The 25,323-nt window shown below is 41.2% G+C and overlaps 1 protein-coding gene across 3 annotated transcripts in view; it reads right to left on the reverse strand.

The window, feature by feature from the left end:
- Positions 1–25,323, reverse strand: part of pdpr (pyruvate dehydrogenase phosphatase regulatory subunit) — a 65,003-nt gene that overhangs the window by 14,454 nt on the left and 25,226 nt on the right. For all 3 annotated transcript variants that reach the window (XM_087996027.1, XM_087996026.1, XM_043707236.2), the window contains exons 9-16: positions 24,090–24,282; positions 22,199–22,323; positions 20,988–21,143; positions 19,866–19,999; positions 8,823–8,971; positions 6,766–6,878; positions 2,838–2,932; positions 1,538–1,627 (exon numbers count right to left, since the gene is read on the reverse strand). In XM_087996027.1, coding sequence (XP_087852153.1) covers positions 1,538–1,627; positions 2,838–2,932; positions 6,766–6,878; positions 8,823–8,971; positions 19,866–19,999; positions 20,988–21,143; positions 22,199–22,323; positions 24,090–24,282 — 1,055 coding nt within the window. The remainder of the gene's footprint in view (positions 1–1,537; positions 1,628–2,837; positions 2,933–6,765; positions 6,879–8,822; positions 8,972–19,865; positions 20,000–20,987; positions 21,144–22,198; positions 22,324–24,089; positions 24,283–25,323) is intronic.

Below are 25,323 nucleotides of genomic sequence, written 5' to 3' on the forward strand. Positions count from 1 at the left end.
GGCTGGAAGAGCACAGCAGTTCAGGCAGCATCTAAGGAGCAGCGAAATCGACGTTTCGGGCAAAAGCTCTTCATCAGGAATAAAGGAAGGCCCTAAAGGAGCCTTCCACCTCCATCAAAGTTTTACTTGCACATCCACTAATATCATTTATTGTTATCTGATGCGGTCTCCTCTACATTGGGGAGACTGGGCGCCTCCTAGCAGAGCGCTTTAGGGAACATCTCGGGGACACCCGCACCAATCAACCACACCGCCCCGTAGCCCAACATTTCCACTCCCCCTCCCACTCTGCCGAGGACATGGAGGTCCTGGGCCTCCTTCACCACCAGATGCCTGGAGGAAGAACGCCTCATCTTCCGCCTCGGAACACTTCAACCCCAGGGCATCAATGTGGACTTCAACAGTTTCCTCATTTCCCCTTCCCCCACCTCAAACGTCGATTTCGCTGCTCCTTGGATGCTGCCTGCACTGCTGTGCTCTTCCAGCACCACTAATCCAGAATCTGGTTTCTAACATCTGCAGTCATTGTTTTTACCTCTGGAGATGAGTCACTCACTGCAGAATTCCGAGCCTCTTGTAGCTGCAGTATTTATTTGGCGAGATTGGTTAAGTTTCTGGTCAATGGTAATCTTCAGGATGTTTACAATGGAGGAATTCAGTGGTAGCAATGACACCAAATGCCAAGGGGAGTTGGTCATTGCTTGGCACTTGTGGGGACCGAATGTCACCTGCCACGTGTCAGTCCAAATCTGGATATTGTCCAGGTATTACTGCAATTTGGATATGGACTGCTTAGTATCTTAGGAACCACAAATGGTGCTAGACATAGTGCAACAATCAGCAAACATCTCCACTTCGCAGCTGAAGGTGGTTGGGTTTAAGACAGGATTTTCTGCAGGTATTTTCTGGAATGAAATGATGGACCTATAACCATCACAACCAGCTTCCTGTGTGCCAGGTATATCTCCAACCAGTGGAGAGATTTCCCTCACCAATTCCCAATAACTCCAGTTTTGCTGGGGGGGGGGGGCTTGATGCCATACTTGGTCAAATGGGATTTTGATGTTAAGGTCTATCCATTCTCACCTCACCTCTGGAATTCAGCTCTTTTGTCCATATTTGAACTAAGGCTGTAACCAGGATAGTGCCCCTTGCAGAACCCAAGCTGAGCATCAGTGAGCAGGTTTATTGTTAACCAACTGCTACTTGTTGGAACCATTGATAAAGTCTTTGACCACACTTTACCGTTGATCAAGATTCAACTGATGGGATGCTAAGTGGCTGGGTTGGATTTGTCTTGCTGTATATGTCCAGGACACATCTGGATACTTTTCTATATTGCCAGTAGATGCCAGTGTTGTAGCTGAACTGCAACCATTTGGCCACTATCAGTGGTTCCCCTGAACATAACTAATTGAGAAACCTAAATTTAAGCACGTTACACATCTGTTATAATGGAGAATTTCATACAACTAATACAAAATTCAAGATCAGTTAATGAATTGGGCAATAAACACAATTTCAGTGCAATACTCACCTCGATGGGGATGTACAGCATGAAGCCAGGCTCTCCTGTATGTGTCATACTCATCACCCGGATGCCATTAGCGTAACCGACACTCATCTCCTGTTAATTGGAGACGCATAGTAAATATCAACTCATCAATCCTCTCCGTATACAGAGTACATTCAACTCCATCCCCCACAAGCATGTGCACTCACGCACGCATACACACACCCTCTTCTCTCCAAAACAAACAAAAACATACATCCTCACCACCTGGGTAAATATCTGCAACCGACCAAACAAAAAATCAGTGATATTGCTCTTTAGTTCAGTATAACAGATTTGAACGAAACAGGATCTGTGTAGCCATTTGATAAAATGAAATCACCACCCACCACTGTTCTATGGACTGGGACTAATTGATTACTGGTATCATCACATCCTTTCTCTCAATATTGGTGAATGTTATTCACTGAATAGACAGAGAATAGAGTGTGACAGGAGAGTGTAGAATCCGAGTCAGAGGAATAGTGAAAAAAACATCCATCAAACAACTCTTGCCCTCTTTTAGGAGCAATAAATTCTGCCACGATTGAACTGGACATTGCAGGTCCATTCCTATTGTGAGTGGCTCTCAATCCAGCAGGAATTCTCATGAAATTACTGCTGTCAATTTTCCTAGCTACGTTTCTGATGTCCAGATATGAGAAATCCCAGTATCAATAATTTTACAGGAACAGGAACCTGCAACAATGCAGACGAGACTTTCCCCAGTCCCCCGTTTCTGCTAGAACTAGATAGAAACAGGACAACTGCTTTGAGAGATCACTGGATGTCCGCAAAACACTTGTAAAAGCACAGAGGTAAACTTAGGAAGATTATTTCCATCAAAATAAGCACACCAAACATTATAGAAATCAAAGGTGAAGCCTCCTGTTTCTTAAATCACTAAGTCAAGGAGAAAGTGGATGGATATTGACATGACCAACTGGAATTTCTTGTTGTTGCTCACTAAGAAGGGTACCATGCAGATTATTGTGGAACACAGACCAGTCTGAGGAAGTCCCTCTACCACAGGATATCCGACAATTACTAGGATGACACATTTGTAATTTCATATGTATAAGGTACACAACGGTTCTGAGCTGACAATACAATACAATTCTGTAAGGACTGTTCTGAAGAAGAGTCATTGGACTCAAAATGTTAACTATTTATCTCTCCAGACATTACCAGATGCGACCTGCTGACTTTCTCCAGCACTTAATGCTATTATTTCAGATTTCCAGCAGCTGCACTACTTTGTTTTCAAAACAATTCCATAACCCACCTTACAGAATAACGAGGGAAAGTGATCTGGAGTCATTGGCACATAAGACAATTCGGAAAGGACATCCATTGCACGAGGACCAATCAAATTCAATGCTAATGGAAAAGAAAAACGAAGTTTTTTAAAAAACATGACATTGTTTGATTAATCCCACACAGATACCCCAATTCTCTTTCAGATGTATTGCTTTCAATTTGTGCAAGGTGATCAACGTGCAGCATTATGTATGCCTGAGAATATCAAAATAATTGTATGCTTTTACAGATCTTAACCTTCAGGATTTAATGCAATGTGGAATGAATAAAGAAATACCAACAGTTATGACTGTTGGAGGACAATCACTTCAGTCCCAGAAAGCCAAATGTTGGAGTTCCACAGTTCTAGGTCCAACTAACTTCAGCTTCTTCCATTATTGACCTTCCCTCCATCAAAAGTTAGAACATGCATAGATGCTTAGTGCTATGCGTAACTCCTCAGCTACTGAAACAGTCCATGTCTATAAACAGAAAGACTTGGTCAAGGTTTAGATTTGGGCTGACAAATGGCAAGTGGCATTCACACCACAAATGCACTAAGTGATGACAACTTCCAACAAGCGAGAATCTAATCACCACTCCATGACATTCAAAGGCATCACCATTGTTGAATCCCCAGCTAGCAATGTTTTAGGGATTACCATTGTTCAAAAACTGAACTAGATTAGCCATATAAATACAGTAACTAAAAGAGTTGGGAAGCTGGGAACTCTGCAGCAAGTAGTCCACACAGACTATGTAGAGGGAGATTGTTCCCATGAGTGGAAAGGTTGAGAATCAGAGAACACAGATTTAAGGTGACTGGCAAAAAGAAGGCTAAAGAAAAAATGCATGCAGCCACAGGCACTTTTCGAAATCATGGGAGATATTGCAAAATGCAGATGGTCTGGGAAAATCAAGTTGGTAGCACATTCCAAGAAAAAGAATTCACAGAGTGTCTCCGAGATGGTTCTTTGGAGTAGTGTGTGGTAGAGCCCACTACAGAACAGATGATTCTGAGTTGGTGATGTGAAATGAGACAGACTTGATTAATAAGCTTAAGGTGAAGGAACCCTGAAGGGACAGTGACCATAACATAATCAAATTCATCCTGCAGTTTGAAACAGAAAAGATGGAATCAGATGTAACGGTATTACAATTGAGTAAAGATAACTACAAAAACATGATGGAGTAGCTGGCCAAAGTTAACTGGAAGAGGAGCCCAGCAGGAAAGATGGTGCAGCAGCACCAGCAGGTGTTTCTGGGAGTAATTCAGGAAGCACAGCAGAAATTCATCCCAAGGAAGAAATGTAAGGAAGGAGAATGAGGCAACCATGACTGACAAGGCAAGTCAGGGACAGCATAAGAGCAAAAGAAAAAGCATACAAAATGATGGAGATTGATGGGAAGCAAGAGGATTGGGAAACTTTTAAAAACCAGCAGTGGACAACTAAACAAAAAGGAGAAGATGAAATATGAGGGCAAGCTAGCCAATATAAAGGGAAATTGCAAGAGTTCTTTTAGATATCTAAAAAGTGAGAGAGAGGTAAAAGTAGTCGTTGGACTGCTGTAGTAGTAGTATGGAAACAAAACACTGAGGAACACGATTAGTTCTTTGAGTCTATGTTCACACTGCAAGATAACCTGTAGTACACCAGAACTTCAAGACAGTTAGGGTGTAGAGCTGAGAGCAGCAACCAAGACTAAGGAGAAAAGGTGCTGTGGAAGCTGAAAAGGTCTGAAGGTGGATAGGTCACCTCGACATGATAGACTGTACCCCAGGGTTCAGGAGGAAACAGCTGAGGAGATTGTAGAGGCATTGGTGGCCATCTTTCTGGACTCACTGAGTCAGTGAAGGTCCCAGAGGATTGGAAATGGCTAACACCCTTGATTAAGTAGGGAGGGAGACAGAAGACAGGAAATTATAGGCTGATCACCTGACCTTAATTGTTGGTAAGACTTCAGAGTACATTATTAAGGATGCGATTGCAGAGTACTTGGAAAATGCACGACAAAATAGGATAGAGTTAGCACAGCGTCTTCAGTGAGGAAGGTCATGCCTGACAACGTTAGAATTCTTTCAGGAGGTAACGAGCAAGTTGGACAAAGGAGAGCCTGTGGACATAGAGTCATAAAGATGTACCTGTTTGGATTTCCAGAAGGCTTTTGACAAGGTGCCGCACAGGAGGCTGCTAAATAAGGTAAGAGCCCATGGTGTTCATGGCAAGGTAATGGCATGGATCGAGGATTGACTGACTGGCAGAAAGCAGAATAGAGATAAGGGAGTCTTTTTCAGGATGGCAGCTGGTAACTAGTGGATCTCTGCAGGGGTTAGTGTAAGGACCACAACTATTGACATTATACATTAACAATCTGGACAAAAGAACTGAAGGCATTGTTGCTAAGTTTGCCGATGACACTGAGATAGATGGAGGGTCAGGTGGTGTTGAGGAGGCTGAAAGGTTACAGAAGGACTTGGACAGGCTTGTAGGGTCAGCAAAGACGTAGCTGAAACACAGTGTGCGAGGTTATGCACTTAGGAAGGAAGAATAGAGGCACGGTGTATATTCGGATTGGGGACAGACTTTGGAAATCTGAAGCATAAAGGTGCTTAGGAGCCTTCGTTCAGGAGTCTCTTCAGGTTACTATGCAAGTTCAGCTGGCGGTGAGGAAGGCAACTGCAGTGTTCGTATGCATTTTGAGAGGGCTAGAATACAAAGGTGTGTGCGTGTAGAATGGGGTTCTTCTTGGGGGTACACAAGAATGATCCTGGGAATGAAGGACTTGTTATATGAGAAGCAGTTGAGTACTGTGAGTTTATACTCAATGGAGTTGAGTAGGGATCTCATTGAAACTTACAGAACTTCAGTTAAAGTTGATCTGGAGAAGATGATTCCTCTAGTAGGAAAGACTAGGACCTGAGTGCACACCCTCAGAGTGAACAGATGACCCTTTAGAATGGAGATAAGGAGGAAATTCTTCAGCCAGAGGTTGGCAGATCTATGGAAGTCATTGTTGCAGAAAGCTGCGGAGGCCAAGTCATTGAGTATATTTAAGACAGAGATAGTTAGGTTCTTGACTGGTCAAGGGATCAAAGGTTAGAGGGAGAAGGCAGGAAAAGGGGGTTGAGAAACATTTCTGCCATGACTAAATGGCAGAGCAGATTCAACTGATAAACGGCCTCATTCTGCTGTAATATCGTAGGGTCAAATGACAGCAACTATACCAAGCTTAAAACAGTCAATCACTGGCCATCACAAAACATGCCGTGTAACAGGTCCCAAGATGCTTGGTGGAATCTGGAACTTTGCTGCTTGATTATATTACTTTGTCAATATGGAGAAGCAGGAACTTTAGATTTTATAACTACAGGATTATAGTGGAACAAGAAATAGTCCACAATCTGAAAAATCTGGATTAATTCCTAATGACTGGAGTTGACTATGTAATTGATTTCTAAAGCACTTGGCTATAACAACTGGTTAAGTCAACTCTTGGATCAACTAGATCTTTAATCGCCACAGACTCATGCGCCTCATTAAAGAAAGAATACTATATCATTCACTCCAGCCTCAAATGCAACTACCAGACTCCCTTCAACTTCAAGAAGCTCCAGGAGAAAAGGCAAGTCACCAACTGAAAAAAAACGTACTTCAAGTTTGAGGAATTCCTTTCTCCTCAACTGCTCTGTTTATCTCTTCTTCAGTGTCAGGCACTCCAAAAAAATCAGTACTGTGCTGCAAAGTTACTGAGAACATTTCTTGCACGCCATTTTTAAACCTGGAAGCTGTCCATTCTGAAAACCACATCTATAAATCAGGAGGGAAATACCTGTCCTTAAATTAGTTTGGTGTAATTTATGCCTATAGGAACAGCCATATTAGATGTAGTATGCGACCCTAAGCGTGCAATACCTGTGTACTTCCAAGTAACATCCTCCAGCTGTAGCTGACTGTCATTAGGCATGTGCTGTTTGAGCCAGGACCAACAATGAACTTGCTGGTCCGTGGGTGAGATGATAAAGAAGCTGAGAAATGAAAAAAGTACATGTTAATCCCATCACCATTTATATGAGAGACAGCACATAAAAGGCTCGATCTTACTGTGGAGAAGATTGCCAACCCAACAACTCACCTCCCAACAACTCACTACTCGAAACGTGTGGAGAAAAGCTTCAGGACAAAGTTAATTAGATTTTAATTTCCTCGATACTTCCAACTCTAAGGAACCTCTGATTTGGGATTTTTTCTCTGTTATTTAAATATCAGTCATTATAACTTTTCTTTGAAGCAACCTTCCTTCTCCTACTGCTACCAGTTGTGCAGGTCATTCACAAACCAGAAGATAAAATTGCTTTTATTGCAACACACTACACAGGAATTCTCTGCAAAATCAGAAGACATTTGAACTGGTACACACTTGATGGTACACTCTGGTACAGTACTGATATTATACTGCTACAGTACAACTGGTTTTGATCAACAAAACTGGGTAATAAATTAATGAAAATTTAAGTTTATTTGATATGTGACAACAAAGCCAAACATCATGATGCATTAAAACAATACAATGATACACTTTCATCTTTTTTTGGTGAGAGAGAGCTAAACTCTCTTCACATTAATTCAGCATCCCAATGACATCCAGTCTGATTCTATAACGTCAAACATCACCACATAATTGACTGGAGTGTGACCAAGTAGCAAAGTAAGTTTGAAAGATCTAGCCACAGATGCACCCAGCTCAAAATAGAGTCTCCACTGACACCTTCATCTAGCAGGCAATGCCAGCATGGCAAGCAAGTTCTGCTAAAATTGCACAGTGGATCTTGGGGATCAGAGAAAATATCAACAGTCCCTGGGCATGCATTAGTCAAATACACCACTATTCCAACCTGCAGCCAATCTCTGAAAATTGACTGGATCTCATTAAACAAACTAGGATGAATTTCCCATCCTCAGAGTGCTGTGTCACATTTTACTTCTAACATCAAGCAAAAGTGTGTACATAAAACATTGCAAAGTGATTTACAAGAGCATTATCAAAGCAATTCACAACCCAAATATAATATATTCAGAAAGATAGTCAAAAAGTTGGGTCAAAAGAGGCAAGTTTAAAGAGAGTCTTATGAGAATAGACAGATTTTGACACACCTAATATTTCAGGAGTGAATTCCAGAGAACAGGTGGCTTCAGCTACTGATGAGCAGCAATTCAAAATAAGGAATTCTAAAGACTATAGAATTGGCAAAGTGCAGACATCAAACGATTGTGGCGTTAGAGTTGATGACACGGACAGAGCATTTTAAAACCAATGTATCACTCAAATAGGAGCTAAAAGCTATCAATGAGTCGGTGTAAGGGTGACTGGCACTTAGTGAGAATAAGGATGGGTCAGGAGAAGTCTGTGTGACTCCAAGCTTATGAAAGACAAAAGAGAAGATAGCAAGAAATGTCTTAAAGTAGTCAAGAAGCACGGATGAGGATTTCAGCAGTTGAGTGAGACTAAAGCAGAGCAGCAATTGTGGAACAAGGTCGTTCAGCTTTAGACTGTTGCTAGGAAAAGGGAAGGAATTAATGGTGAGGGATCAGAACCGATGGCAGAAACAAACAAAGGTATCTGCACAGTATTTAAATGGAAGAAACTTTTGCTCATCAAGTACTAGATGTTAGATTTTTAAAATCTGATCATTTATAATCAGTAAGATCAAGAGAGTTAATGATGGGTTTTGTCAGCATGGCAAATATAGAGCTCAAGCAAGGCAAGAATTGTTTTTTTGAGAGATTTAACAACAGAAGATTTGGAGCAGAAACAGTCTCACTTTCTGCTAAAATTCTTTCAGTAAACATTGTTGCAGCTATTGTATATAAAGGAAGCTGTAATGATATTCTAATGCCAGGTCTTATTTTACAATGTATATACTGCCATGTGAGGAGCTTTGCTGCACTCTAGACAAAGAAGTGAATGGTACCTGCGTTTGTTGAGGCGCACAACGCTGCAGTCATTCTGATAGCCACCTCGGTCATTCAGCATTCCTGTGTGTACAATATGTCCCACAGGAACATCCAAGTCATTAGAGCAGAGGTGTTGCAGTATCTCAAGAGCCTGGCCACCTGAGGACTTAAGCAGAAAGTCTGATCAACACACAGGTACACACTGGAGAAAAAGACTCACTTTTAAACAGATGTGCATCTGATAAACTCCCAAGTTTTCCATTTAGCACCTAACTGAAAACTGCCAAACTTGTTAATGGTTACTGATGTTTTGAAATTATCAGACCTGTGCAACCAATCTTTCACATGTACCTTCTAATCACAGAATCCTTACAGTGTGGAAGCAGGCCATTTGGTCCATTAAGTCCACACCAACCCTCCGCACAGGACTGCACCCAGACTTACTCCCGACCCTAACCCTGTAACCCTGCATTGCCCAAGGCTAATCCAACTAGCCAGCAAAACCTTGGACACTCAGGGCAAATCCACCTAACCTGCACATCATTGAACAATGGGAAGAAACTGTACCACCGGAAGAAATGCTTGCAGACATGGAGAGAATGTGCAAACCCCAACAACAGTTGCCTAAGGCTGGAATCAAACTCTGGTCCTCGGCACTGTGAGCCAGCAGTGCTAACCACAGCCTCCTGAAAGTACAGCTTGTTGCACTGATGCAAGATCCCTTTCTGATTGCTGCAATTCACTTAAAGAATCAGCTTCTTGTGCATGGTTTGTTTGTCCCTGTACAGTTAGGTTCAAGGCCTCTGCACAACTATGAAGCCACACAAAGGCAACAAAAGTTCTGGCCAACATCAATCTCTCAGCACCAGCAATAGAAACAGGTTAACTACAGTCACATCAGCATCACAAAAGGGTAATGAAGTGACCGCGAGCATATGCGGTGGGAAGGTCCTATTCATAAAGTGACTACCATCTTTACCCACATCAGTTGCTTCAAAGCAACGCACTGCATATAATGAGCATTCTCACACTTCTGGGATGTAATAAGAATCCACAGAGATAGGCCTCCTTAGTCACATAACTTGGATCTACACTTGATCAGTTGTACGTCATAGTCTGAAGAGGTTGCTCCTGTCCCAAAAAGAAAAAGGTGTGACACAAAGAAATCTACAAGTGAACAGAATGGCATGAAAAGATACTCAAAGACTTCAATTGTTTTTGTTTTGAGTAAGTTTTATCCCTCAAACTTAGTCTGGATTTAATGTTCTAAATTAAGGTTGACAATGAAAAATATCAATTCCACTCCATGCTCCTCAGGCAAATCCACTTACCGAAATGGACATCAAAGGAGAGGGAAGTGGATGAGTCAGGAAATCAAACAGCAGTTAGATTTCTCTGTGTCAGCAAATTTCTGAAATGAGTGAACACAGAGAAGCTAAGCCGGGGCATCTGAAAAGGATTTTTGAAGGATAGCTTATGTTCAAATAAGTTAAATGAACTCTCCAAGAAAAGGCCAGAATGTAGAGATATAGTGGATATAGTGGTGTGCTGGTGGATTTTCAGAAGGTATTTGATCTGATTCCTTGTTCAAAGGAATTTAGGCACAGGTATTAAAGGGAATGTAAACTGCATGGATTAACACAGTCTTATCCAAAAAAAACTGATTGGCCACAGATATAGCTGCAAAAATATTGTTTTCACCATGTATTCTAATACTTGTGAAACATAGTTAAGGACATTCACACACACAGATTAACATTCATGTTCAATAACTTATTAAACACCAAAAAACCATTCTATACACCACGAAATAAACACTCATTTTTAAAAGACATACACTTTACTTTTCAACTTACTATTTTTCCATAGACATACAAAAAGTTGATGATAAATATACACGTGCCCTACTGAATAGCATCAATTTATTTATCATAAATGCAATTAGTCATATCTGAATTCTCAAATGGCTAACATACTGGGCAGGACCGTATTAAGAAATGAATGAAGATAGCCCCAGGCATAAAAAGATGTTTTTCAGCCTGGTGGAACAGGGCAGAGATTTGACAGTTTAGTGGAGTGAGCAGGTGGCTTGAAGAGGCAACTCAATTTTATAAAAAATAAGGTCATGAGTCACACTACACCAGGTTAGAGTATAACAGGTTTATTTAAAATCCACAAGCTTTCAGAGCAGCATTCCGAAAGTTTGTGATTTTAAATAAACTTATTGAACTCTTATCTGGTGTCATTTGACTTCTGACTTTGTCTATCCCAGTCCAACACCAACATCTCCACATCATGGCAAAAAGTAAAAATGGTTACGAGAAAGAAATGAAAACAGAAAGTACTGTAAAAAGACAATATCTGTGGAATAAGAAACAGTAAATGTTTCAAACCCAATATGACACTTTTTCTGAATACCTCACAAAGACATCATTAACAGTTAAGACCCTCAACAGAGTGAAAGAACAGAACAAGCCATGAGTGCACAGCTAGTTCTTTATTTAAAGTTAACACGTTTTGCTTTAAAGCTGGTTAATTAATAATGGGGCTTGTCATCTTGTTGAGTGCCATGAGATCAATTTTAATGTGGATTCCTGGATTATGCGATAGGCACCTTCTCCGTTCCCCGACTTAAGAGTTGCAGCTACTCTCCCTGCCCATGCTCCAAGGTGCAGCCACTTCTCCTTTTTGGACTCTCTCTCTCACTCTCTCATATCACTTTCCACTCCTGGATTTGATTTCCAGTTAAAATTCCAGATTAAATCTGAAACTGCAGCTCCAGTGTCTGAGGTCCAAATGGTTTTGAGGTGCTGGGGTATTTGCAATCCACAATTCTGTGCATCTTTCAAAGCTACTCCAGCCTCATTACTCTTCTCCCAAGCCCTCTCTCACAGCATGCACTTGGGAGCATTTAAATAAAACACAGACTGTAAAAGCCCTAGCTATACACTTCTGAACCATGAGGGCTCTCTCTTCAAAAATAGTGGATATAAACCTAGTTTCAGGTTTAATCTGGTTCTAGAGCAAAGAATGCAAGTGGAAGAGAAGGAAGCGGTGAGAGGTGAGTAAGGGAGGAGGAAGAGAACCAATTTGGAAGTTAGGAAATAGTAAGAGGCCACTACTCAGGAGGTGTGGGCATGGGAAAGAAGCTACAATCCAGAACGTTGAGGAGTAGGGTGAAACTACAACTCAGGATTCTGCAGCAACCTTGAGGCTTAGGGATATGGTGGATGGGCAAGCAGGACTGCCAGCAAACGGGGGTGGCACAGTGGCTCGGTGGTTAGCCTCACAGCACCAGAGACCCAGGTTCGATTCCAGCCTCTGGTGATTGTCTGTGTGGAGTTTGCACACTCCCCCAACAATCCAAAAAAGATGTGCAGGTTAGTTGAATTGGCCATGCTAAATTACCCATAGTGTTCAGGGATGTGTTGGTCAGGTGCATTAGTCAGGGGTAATTGTAGAGTAATAAGGTTGGGAAATGGGTCTGGGTGGGTCACTCTTTGGAGGGTCAGTGTGGACTTGTTGGCCTGAAGGGCCTGTTTCCACATTGTAAGGATTCTAAGAGGCACATGCAGTCTAAACATCAAGTTACTTTCTTACATGTTAACTTGCATATTAAAATTATTTCTCTTGATTAAAAGTTTTCACTTTAGAAATTATGAAGCCATCATAACAATTTTCGTGCACTTGCAGATACCTGAAATTCATTTTTTGGAAAAGGTCAACAGAAGGACACACTGGACCTTTTTTTTGACAAGGAATTTCTTGGAAACCACAAGCTTCCAGGTAATTGCCGATCTTGTATGCTTGAGTTCACTTAATGGAAAACACCTGACTGTTTTTATGACTGGGTTTTATAGCTGGTCTGTTTTGTGGACATGTAGGAGATATTTTTACATTTTCAGTTAGGACCAGAAGCTGATAAAGGACAGGGTGCCCAGTCTCACTGGCTCTTCTATTTTTATAAAATCCAATGTCGTGAAACCAGGAGGAACATGACTATTTTCTTGAACAGATTGTGAAACATTCCTTGATACAGTTTCCTTGGAAGCCGTGTTTGCCAAGATCCCAGAGACATGTGCCAATGTCTGGTGACACTCTACACATGCCAGAACAGCAATAATTTGATCATTTCACACCTTGTCCATTTGGCCTTCAAGAACTAAGAATTATTGAACAGAAGTGCTTTTGTTTTCCCCTCAGAGTGAACTTCTGCAGACTACCATCAATTTTTCCCCTTTACCATGTATACACTGGTATTTTGATTATTTAGAGGGAAATGTTTTTTGTATTTTTGTAATAACTCTGGAAGCTTGACTGAAAATAAACAGTACTTATTGGTGAACACTGAAACAGAGCAGGACGGTGGCTCAGTGGTTAGCACTGTTGCCTCTCAGTGCCAGGGACCTGGGTGCGATTCCAACCTCGGGCTGTGTGGAGTTTGCACATTCTCCCAGTGTCTGCATGGATTTCCTCAGGCTGCTCTGGTTTTCTCCCACAATCCAAAAAAGATATGCAGGCTAGGTGAGCTGGCCATGTTAAACTGCTCATAGTGTTCAGGGATGTGCAGGTTAGGTGCATTAATCAGGGGTTAATATAGATAGGGGAATGGGTCTGGGTGGGCTACTCTTCACCGGGTCGATGTGGACTTGTTGGGCCGAAGGGCCTGTTTCCACACTGTGGGTGTTCTAATACTCATAACATGTACAGGCTAGTCCCAACTCAGAACGAACAGTTCGACAGATTCTTCTTGGGTCTGCTTTATTTTCTTTTTCTATAAGTACTATGATACACAACTGAACTTTCTTTTCTCCCACTCACTAAATCACTGTAACTGGGTCTGTTTTATTACATTTTTAAAAATACATCAACCTTTTCACAGATGTTCTTACACAGCTCTAAAACATTGACTCAGTTTCTGGATTAATAGTCCAGCAACAATACCACTAGGCCATTGCCTTCCCCACTAGGTCTGCTTTATAGATATTTTCTGATCAAATGCTCAGAGATGTTATTACACACCTCTGGAGCAAGTGGGACAGAAACCTGGGTCTCCTGGCTCAGCGATAGGGACACTACCACTGCACTACAAGAGGCCACCGGTCTGCTTTTTTTGTCGTCACTGGTTCTGCTTTAATTTTTTTAAAAAATTAATCTGTTCAGATATATTATGACACACCGATGGAGCAGGTGGGGCTTTGAACCCACATCTTCTGGCTCAGCGATTGGGACACTATCACTTTACCAAAAGAACCCTTCAGAACTTCAGCCTGAAGTCTAGTTTAGATTACTAGTTTGTTTGGATTACTAGTTCAGTAACATTGCCAATATACCACCACCTTTCCTGTGGGTCTGCTTCACATATATATTTTTAAAATCAACCTCTTCAGAAATGTTATGCACTTCTGGGGTAGGTGGGGTCTTGAACCTGGATCTTGTAGCCCAGTGTTAGTGTCTGCCACTGCATCACAAGGGCCTGTTTGTTTTTTTTATTTTTCCTACTCCATATACAACTGAGCAGCTTTCCTACCGCCAAAATCACAGTGACATTTTTTTTCATTTTTGTTCCTTTTAACCACCATCAGCGATCACCCGTTTGACCAGTCAAATACTTACAAGCAAAGTCCATAATGGCCAATGCAAATCATCAGAAGTGAGGGGGTGGGTAGGGAGAGTGGGAAGGGACTCAGTCAAAACAGAGTTGGAGAAGGAAATAAAGCACTGTAAACCCTGTGTCGCCCACCACTCTTGAAAGGCATCGGTAGCACTGATGGACACTGTATGCTCCCTCTCCAAGGTCACCCAGGCACGAACAATAACCATGGAAGAGGGATGGGTCTCCTTTAAGATACTCAGAAGTGTTATCACACAGAATTGAGCAAACTACCCATCACCAAAATCACAATGATTTTTTGTTTTGTAAATTACTAACCACCACCACAGTAATCAGCAACGCAGCCAATTAAATATTTACATGCAAAGCCCATCGTGGGTATTGCAAACCATCAAAAGTGAGGGTGGGTAGGGAAAGAGGGAAAGGGCAAAATCAAAATGGAGTTGCAGGGAGAAATAAAGTACTGAATCCTCCCACAGCACCCACTCTTTCTAAAGACATCAAGAGCAATGATTGACACAGCATGCTCCCTCTCGAAGAACACCTTGGCACAAACATAACTGCAGAAGACAGGTGGGTCTGTTTTATCCTGTTTTTCTAATCAATATTACTACACATCTTTGGAGCAGGTGAGGCTTGAACCCTGGTCTCTCAGCTACCACCGTACCACAAGAGGGCCATAATGGGGTTAGGCGATGAGTTCCAGCTGGACAAGCCATTGTCTGTAACCAAGGGAACACATACTCCACAAACTCCATGAGGAGATTAATGAGTGATTCCCCTTGGGCCTTGGGCAGTTGTCACAATCTTCTTGTTATAAATTGTGTATTAACAAATTTCACACCTTTGTTGAAAAGCCTTTGATTTATCATATATTTTATTTATTTAAAAAATGGATTGATTTTGAAATTAAAATGATAATGACTGGGACCTAAGTGACCCATGGAGTAGTGGAACTGGAGAAAGATAGGACACTCCTCTCATCTCAGTCACTGTTGCAAAATATTTGAACTTAGAAAGGTAACGACTATTCTGCTGTAACATGGGTTTCTGCAACTCGAATTGGTTTTAATGTGATAGAAGAATTGAGTCCATTACTTATAGAATGTGAACTTTCCTTATTTGTACTGGCTATCGCTTGATTCCGGCCCCATTAGTTTAAATGGCGCGGTTATTGCATGATTTTCTTATAATGTGAGATTGCACAAGAACAGAACTATCGCATTATATCAGAACCGACTGTATTATGTTTTGACATTTGTCTTTTTCTGATAAGAACCTCCAGTTTTAACACTGATTCCTGTAGAAAGCAATGTTTCACTTAATGCTATGGTTGCATTTCTGAAAATCTTGGCTTAATTTGAAACAACCAAGAGCAATAAAGCAAAAAACAATTATGTACTTTATATGTTGGAACAGTGAAAGCTTTTGAGGTAATTTGGCAAAACAAGGAATTCGGTGGAATAGGGAGGGGGCAATCAATCCCTCCTTTTCGCTCATCAGTGAGGACTTTGCTCATTATCATCAAACTAAGGTCTTAGAGACACAAGGGGAAAGAGTGTCCTTCACAAATTCTTATTGTACAGAGCACTGGAGGTCAGAGAGTGAACAAATCAGGTAAGGAGGACCTGAGCAGAGCAGCAGGAAAACATCTAAGGTAGCAGCTCTACATTACCTCACTCAATCCAGAGGTAGAGCTCCTGAGGGGACATCAAGATTCAAAAGTGACCCAGAAAAAATGGAAGCTGCTGATTGGGGGAGTACAGAAAGTGAGTATTTGTACAATTACTATTGCTCATAGTTTGTCAAGTCTGCTTTGTGCTTTATAGTTTTCTTTAAGGACTTAAGTGTTTGACAAGGTCAAGGGAAGAAAGTAATCAATATTATTTGATTTTAAGAGCCCTTTTAAAAGTTTAATTCAAAGTGCTAAGCTATGACATCAGAGCTCAAAACTGTTTGCGCCTCCTGCTCTATGTGGGAGACTGGGCACATTATGATGCCCACAGCAACATGTTACCAAAAAGCATGTCCAACCCGCAGTTCCAGGAAACCTGGGTTTCGGAGCTGGAGCAGTGGCTGGGTCACTGTGGAGCATTTGTGAAAGTGACAGCATCAGAGATAGCATGGTCAGACAGGTGGTCCACAACAAGCTAAGAATCCACAGGGAGAAAGGGAGTAACCACCAGGCAGCCTATGAGGACTAGGCTGACAGTGCAGGTCCCAAAAGGCAAAAAGAGGGAATTAGCAAGTAAGTTGAAAAGTAGGACCTCACAGATAGTGATTTCGGATTACTGTCAATGCTACTTGCTAATCAAAGGTGAAATTTTAGATTCATCAGTTGAACACACGGCTGGAAATTTGGAACGGGGGCAGGTTTCAGATTCCCGGGACATTACGACCAGTTCTGGGAGCTGAGACCAGTATAAAATGGACAGGTTATACCTGGGCAGGACCAGGAATGATGGTATTTGCTTTGCTGGTGGGTTTGGGGTGAACTTAAACAGAATGGCAGGGAGGTGGGAACCTTGGCAGAGTGACAAGGAAGAAACAAGAATGGCAATTTAAAAAAAAACAGTAAAATGCAAAAACAGTAGACAGAATAGAAAGAGGACACTGAGTCACTGCAGGCTCTTTGGGGAAAGAGCAAAGTACAATATTAATTAGTTGCCAGCACAATATCTCCATTAATATTTCGATTTACATATTTTTGCCATCAACTCAAATGTTGCCATTGACTCAGTGGACAACAGTCCTCCAGGCTGTGCATGCCAGTTTCTTCCAAGTTACTTTCTGGCTATCGATCCTTTTGCCATTGTAAGCAGTTGCTCTTTATTCAATCCTAAGAAAATCATTAATTTACATTTCTGCTGTGGACCTCTTTCACCTGTCTCTCCAACTTACTGAACACTGATACTACGTGGAGAGGTAGAAGTGGAAACAATGCTTTCAAGAAGACACTGAATAGGCATTTGAAGAACTAAACTATCAGGGCAATGGGAACTGGGGCAAGGTAACTCACTGGATTCATCCTTGGGATCCTGGTAAAGATTTGATGGGCAGAATAGCCTTTTAAGCTCCAAATACCCTGATTCTTCTCAATGTTTGCTCTGTATGAGGTTCATGTGATCTCTGAAGTTTGCTCCAGGTGTAAAAAGAGCTGTCGTCCTAATACCAGGCCCTGGGATTATTACATAAACTCTTGCTACCCGCTGATTTCTTCTCCTTAGTGAACGTTGTATCCACGCTGTCAATATCCCTTTAATCCCATGTATTTTAGTAACAAATCTATCAGGTGGTGCTTTATTAATCATATCTTTAGAAAGTCAATATACAAAACACCTACCACATTACATTCATTAATTCTGTTCTTTCAAATAGCTCAAGCAAATTAGTCATATACAAGCCCATGCTGACTTTAATTTTTTTAGACAATACTTTTCCAAAGAAGAATTAATTTTGTTATTGACTCTAAAGGTTTAGTTATCACCAATGCAAGAATACTGCATCTGCCTGCACTTTCCAGGTTTATCCCCCTCCTATTTTTAAAATAAAGGTTTTGCAAGCCTCCAGTCCTCTGGCACAGCCTCCATATTCAAGTAGAATCGAAACACTCATCAGAACCTCTATAATTTCCTCACTCACTTCTCTCACTTGCTAACTGTGTGTTTGTTTGCAAAACATATTTCTTCATCTTCAGAAATTTTAAAGGTGAGTCCTAAATCACTGAGACTATGTGGACTTACCTCACCTCCTAAATCCTTCAATTTATTTAAGTTTCATAACATTTAGTGTCATGCACTGTAGTGTAGCCCACTATAGTGAATTAATTCATATGGGTGTAACCCTTAGAACTTGCCATTGTCTTAGTGATTGATAGCCACCAAGTTTCTAATGTCTCAGAAACTCCCAAACACCCCCGACAATCATCTTCAACCTGCACTGGCAGCAGCTCAGAGAAAGTTTGAGAGATTAATTTTTGGGATGAAGAGTGCTGTCTTCCAAGGAAACACTGAGCAGGTTTAAACTGCGTTAACTGGCATTCAGAAGCATGAAAGGTGATCTTATTGAGGCACAAGGTTCTGATGGGGCCTGACAGGGTAGAGCTGTGAGAATACTTCTCTTCTTGTGAGGAAGCTAGAACTGGGGCAGAGTTTCAAAACAAAACCGGTCTCCCATTTGAAATGAAGAAAAAGAAAATTTAGTTTCACAGATGGCCGCTAATCAGAGATCACTGGAGGCTGCTACTGAATATACTTCAGGTTGAGTTAGACAGATTTTTGATCTGCAAAAGTTATGGGGAATGAGGAGTAAAATCGAAAGTCACAATCAGATTAACTAAGATCTTCCTGTATGGCCAAACAGGCTCAAGGGGCCAGCGAACCTATTCTTGCCTATATTTATGTGCTCTTTTCGCCCTACAGTCTCTATAACAGCTTTGGTAATTTAAACCATATGCTGTCAACTCAATGATCTCTGTAGTGCAGATGTGGTAAAGATCTACAGTTTGAAACGTCTAGCTGTTCACAATGTCATATTTGAATTCCCACTCCCAGAAGTTTACCTGTACTTCCATCTACTGTATCCGTTGCACCCATTGTGGTTTCCTCTACATTAGGGAGGCAGGATGCCAACTTACGGATCGATTCAGAGAACATCTCTGGAATACTCGCACCAACCAACCCCACTGCTGAACACTTTAACTCCCTCTCCCACTCCGCCAAGGACGTGCAGGTCCTGGGCCTCCTCCGTCACCAAACCCTAACCACCTGACGTCTGGAGGAAGAACGCCTCATCTTCTGCTTTGGTACCCTCCAAACACATGGGATCAATGTGGATTTCACCAGTTTCCCCATTTCCCCTCCCCCACCTTATTTTTACCTTTTCCAGTCTCAACTTTCCAACTTGTTACTGCCCTCTTGAACTGTCCTTCCTATGTTCCTTCCGACCTGTCTGCCCCACCCTCCTCTCCACCCTATCACTTTCACTCCCACCTTCATCTACCTATCACATTCCCAGCTACCTTGCCCCCAACCCCAGCCCCACCCCCCTCCCATTTATCTCTCAGCCCACTTAGCCCAGAAGCCTCATTCCTGATAAAGGCCTTATGCCTGAAATTTTGATTCTCTTGCTCCTCGGATGCCGCCTGACCAGTTGTGCTTTTCCAGCACCACACTCTTCAATTCCCATTCCCAGATCTACTGAGAAATATTCCAGTGCTTCACATCGCTGAGTTATATAAAATGTTACTGTCATTGATATTCTTTAATTTTTCAAGTGTTTTTGAAGAGTTTCTAACAGTGCTGACCCTGCACTTCACATTGCTTAGTTACACACTGTCCTACTGCAGTGTTACCGCCACTGATACCTTTTAACTTTAAGAAGTATTTTTGAAGACTATGAGTACTGATCCAGCCAAACACAGATTTCTGTTTTGGCAGAAACTTACACTGAGTTCAAATTTGGTGAAAGATGACATGTCAATGACACAAACAGCCTCTTTGCAGCACGTGACTTCTGCTCCCACAATATCAAACCAGTCTGGTTTGTAGAAGGTCTTACTCTGGTCCAACTCCAACAAATCTAGGAAGAGAAAAGGTAGAGGTTCAGAGGCTGAAATTTCAGATTAATGTAAATAGATAAGTGGAGAAGGTGCATAAGCCAAAGACCACAGGCCAATGTGGGGCAGACAACAGGAAAGTGGACAAAGACATGGATATCAAAACCATGTTGGTCAGACTTGTGAAGGGTTGGAAGTGGCGTCCTTTAGGAGTCAATGCTTGTCCCCATTTTGTTCTCAGTATACATACAGGATTTATATTTGGGTGTAGACTGCATCACTTTGATGTTCCTAACAAGATAGAAGTAGTATATTTGACAAGTAGCCAGGATGACAATAAGACTTTGCAAGAGAGACTGTTTTGCTAATTCGGCAGTAAGAAAACAGGTGCAAATTAATATGGATTCATGTGAAGTAATGTAATTTGAGATAAAAACATTAAAATAGAGGAGTAGATCGAAAGCATCTAGACGATTAAATAAACAAACAATCAGAAATTGAAAGAACAAGTTAAAAAATAGAAGTCATGTAATGGCTTTTATAAATAAGTTAGAAAGTAATTAGAAATTTGTACAAATCATTGGCTCATGCATACAGTTTTGGGAACTGCATTGTAGAAAAGGTATTGAACCTACAAAAATTGTGGATTCCACAGCATAATGCCAATGATGGGAAACTGCAATTATGAGGCGAGACCTGAAACCTGGAACAAGAATGGATGTGAAGATTCAACATATGTAGATATCCTCCAACAGAACAGCAAATAGACTTCCAAAGTGTTCCATTAGCTATAACATCTTGAGGTCATGAAAGACAAGTTTAACATTATTTTATTCCAGTCTATCATCGTATGATCAGCAACATCATCCTGATCATGCTGTAACCTGTACCATTGATGGTGCAGATTTAGTTCAAGGATTTTGTTTAATCACTCAAAGCCAGGCCTGATAGCCACAATATCAACATTAGCAAACTGTGCTGTTTTACACAATGATGATGTTCATAGCTGACCTCTTCCAGGAGGGACAAAGTGCTTGACTCTCTCAAAACCATGCTTCTCCATCCAGCGTGCTCCTTGGGCATCCAAGCGGTCATACAGAGGAGAGGTTCTGAGCTGTCTGCCAGTCTGGAAATCCCAACGAGGAACTTTCAGTTCATAAATTAGAGCTACAGTCAGAAAGAGAAACAAAAATGAGGTTTTTTTATCAAGGTGTATCTGACCTAAAGCTTCTTTCTATTACTTAGGTCAGTCACAATGCACTGATCATCAAAGTGGCTGGGGGAAAAGAAAATGACAGATACCAAGATATACAGCTTCTCTCTCAATCTGACTGAAGCAGTGAACAAAGCAACAAGATTACAAATTTTTAGTAATCTTCCAAAGAGGGAAAAAACCGTTAACCTGAGCAACAGTTTAAATAACACACACTGTGCCTGATAAAGCAATGGCTTTTGAATTTCTTAATAAGTCAAATTATCTGGTGTCAAATCAAACAGCATTGCACCGGATTATTATGGAAAGGAACTAGGCTATTCTTTGTGTTACTTTCTTTCATTTCTTTCTTTCCAATTTCAGTATCAAAATCCATGTACAACCCAGGAAGAAAGGGTAGCATTGTTGTCCATGTACGCAGCCAAACACTGAGTCCAGAGACACATCTTCACTGCCCTATGGAGAGAAAGTAGATGATGATTGGCCCAATACGCTCCTGGTCTTGCCTCCTTGTGGGCAATGGGACCCTGGTTGAAGTGAGAAACAACAAACAAGAAAATGCATCATTGCCATCCAAGTTCTCATTTTTCTGGTCGCTCTACAAAGATACCTGTCATCCAAATCAACAGGAGCTGCAACAACAATGTCACCAGTCTTAAAGAAATCTCAGTTTTAGTTGGCAGTAACCTGTATCTCTTTACTCTGCCTCATTACTCTGCCAGTACTCAGTTTCCTACATGTGGCATATTCATTATAGATAAAGGTCACCAGCACAATCAGGTCAGCAATTTTTGAGAAGGTTTGTAGCTCAGGTTGATGATAAGTATATAAGTTAGCTCGCTGAGCTGGAAGCGCTCACTGGAGACTCTCACTGATGACATTACCTAGTATGGTGACAAAACACCTGAAAACAAACCTTGCAGATCAGCGAGCTAACTTACATACTTAACACCATCAGTTCCTGCTCCCAGTCATTATCTCTTTACATATCAGTTTCCTGGAAACTTACGCATCACTTCCATGACACGATGACGTAAGAATGTGCGGCTACTTTGGAGCGCCCCAAAGCGCTTAATATCCAATGGCCAGACATTAGCTGAAGGGTATCCATGAACCATCCATTCAGCCAAGTATCTACAGAAGGAAAGAAGACCAAGTCTGAACAGTCAAAAACTTTCAGTTAGTGGTCACAAACACAAACCCATCTATGATATTGCAGAAGCTGTTAAATCATAGAGAACAGGATCTAACACAGAATTATTTGAGGAAATTAAGATTTTTAGACTCTAAGGTTAAATAATACTCCATCTCAGAAGTAGAAGGCAGGTTAATCTTTATATGAAGTGAACGTTATGTAGCTTGGAGTCTAATGTCAGTGGGATCCCTGTAAACTGGAGACGGTGTTAATGAAAACATTAAGAGTGGGGTGGGAGATAGTTTGACAGACACTGATAATTAAGAGTGTGCAATCCAGGGCAAAATTCATTGTTTACATCCTGGCTGGGTGAGAGAGACTTGACACATTAACCTATAACACAAAGGGACATCTGTTTATTTTTTGAGTACGAAGAGAGATTGGAATGTGGATAAGAGCATGCTAATAGCATAAAATACTCAACTCTCTGTGAGCGTTAGAGTTTTACTTCAATCTAATAACTTGCCTCACTCAAATAAAACAAATCACAAAAACCTATATTCAGTCTCCAGTAATTGATTATTTGAAAATCAAAACAATGTAATAACTGAAGTCAAGAAAGAAATTCAACTCTATTCAAATGATCAGCAACATTACATCCTAATATCTCATCAGTGAACATCAACATGAACAAATCAAAAAACTACAGTGGTCTGGGATGCATTACCATTTTCACAATAAACACCCGTGAATAAAACATTCTTGTTGCAACTAAGCAACCTGAACAGAGAGAAAATACCTCTATCAAGCCAAAGCACATGGCACACAAGTAACTGAGAGACTCTCTAAGTCCAACTGTACACACTCAGGACAGAATACCAATATGGGTGTCAGGAGGAACAGTAGTAGGTGTCACAACCCAGTAACCTCTGCAATTCTAACATGTATACTCAGGAAACAAAAATTAAGGTTCCTCAAATAAGTTAGCTTGCTAAACTAATCGGATCTGAACATTTCACCTTTTATTCAAGTGGAGGCATCTCAGGCCTCAAGCTGAACGGTGAACAACAGGTCGGCCTGAGTAAATCTAATACAGTGCATCTCAGACCTCTACTATTTGCACTAACTTTGCACTGAATTCAAGACAACTAAAAGCCACTATAATTTACACAATTTTACTTTAACAAACTTTGGAATGAATGATATGGTGGCACTCTTGGCAAAAGATATCTACTCGATAAGAAAGAAAAGATTTGTGAAACTAGAGACAGATATTGCATTTTCCTCCTCTTTCAGCTTCCTCCCAATTTCTGTCAGATGTCCAGACATACTTTAATGAAATATAATGCACAGTTTCTAACAGGGAAAAGAGTACAATTTAGTAAGGACTAAAAATTTGACACTTGTGCACAACACAAAATGTAAACTCTCAGTAGCAATCAGGATATTTTGAATTTAATTGAGTCAAGGGTTTTACTGGAGGGGAAAATGCACAATAAAGTCACTTTTACCAACACTCCCACCACGTACTTCATACAACTCTCTGACACAGACCTAAGGACTAGTTTCTATACTTGCCTGTGAAGCATATGATCAGCTCATCAGAAAGAGCTTGCAGACTAGAGAAGAAATACATTTCTGAATTTTACCCCTCCCAGTAAACCCAGTATCCAACCACATCTGGTCACACTTGCTATGAGATGCTACAACCATTTATCTTCATACAAAGTAACTGTAGCCCTCCCAGCATCGGGGAGCTACTCACTTGCCAGCTCCACCTGCAAAGGACGTGCCACTGGAGTTCATTCCTGCCAAAACAAAGTAGTTCTGTGCAGCTGCTGACTCTCCCATGATGCATCGCATGTCAGCAGTAAAGGATTCTGGGCAGTTCACAAGCTGCAGGATCTCAGTTGACTCCAGGGAAGGCATCCGTCGCAGCAACGCACTCAGGAGTGGCTCTGGCAACACAGGATAATCACAATATTAAATAGGATAATTAATTGCATTCATCCTTCAATATCATATCACTGCAGTCTGATAGTTAAGCGTTTCACAGTGCTTGTATTCATTTCGAAGCACCCCACCCTCTAAATAGGTTGGGTCTTTGTGATAAAATTCCAATAGTACAACTACCCCTATCAAGAAGCCATTATCAAGCTATTCACCATGTAGTCATTGGATGAGAATTAGGAGCAGCACCCCCATGGCTGATCTTTCGTCTTCTCTACCAAATGCTCTCAGACCAACTGCATAGTCCAAATCAGCCACCTGCATGGTTTAAATCAGCTACCTGCAGCATGAATTGGGAATCAAACCTGCAATGATTTCCAGTACCTCTTCAAGTGCTGATTTACCACTGAAGCCTTCAGAGAAGCTAAACCTTTGTATATGTTGCAGAGGATAGATTCAGTGACTTAACATTGACCTAACTATATGTACACTTTGGGCCAATCCTGATCCAGATCCTAGCAAGCATTAGTGACAGGTGAATGATTGAGGACCGCTAGGATGAAAGGCAGTTTAAATAACTTTAAATGCACAGAACAGCCTACAAGACTGGGTGTAATTATTATGGAGATGTATAGCTGCAGAGATTTGATAGAATATATAAAAGGACAAGATTATCTTCCCATTAGTGTGAGGCACTGAAGCTGTGCAAAATTCAAACTTGGCTTTAATACTTGGTGTTCAGAGGATAGTGGACCCACAAAAAATACTTTCTGGCTCATGTTGGAAACCTCCAAAGAATGCTGGTCCAGTTTCTGGCAGAGGCAAAAGTGACATCTTATAAAAGGCAAGTGAAATATTACATAATATGGCCTGACAAACAGACTAGTTTTAGAGTTGTCATTGAGCTTGTATTATTGTTTTGCCTTCATGTCTTACATGGCTGCTGGTGGGTAGGAGGAGGATGACTGACCATTCATGCTTCTTATCCCATATGTTCACAGCACTTGTAATGATTGCAGGATAACAGTCCCAAACGCAGACACAACATT

This window comes from Chiloscyllium plagiosum, unplaced genomic scaffold (genome assembly GCF_037043375.1).
Source record: "Chiloscyllium plagiosum isolate Xiang-an unplaced genomic scaffold, Cpla_swu_hap1 HiC_scaffold_17, whole genome shotgun sequence".
In the NCBI taxonomy this organism is placed as follows: domain Eukaryota; kingdom Metazoa; phylum Chordata; class Chondrichthyes; order Orectolobiformes; family Hemiscylliidae; genus Chiloscyllium; species Chiloscyllium plagiosum.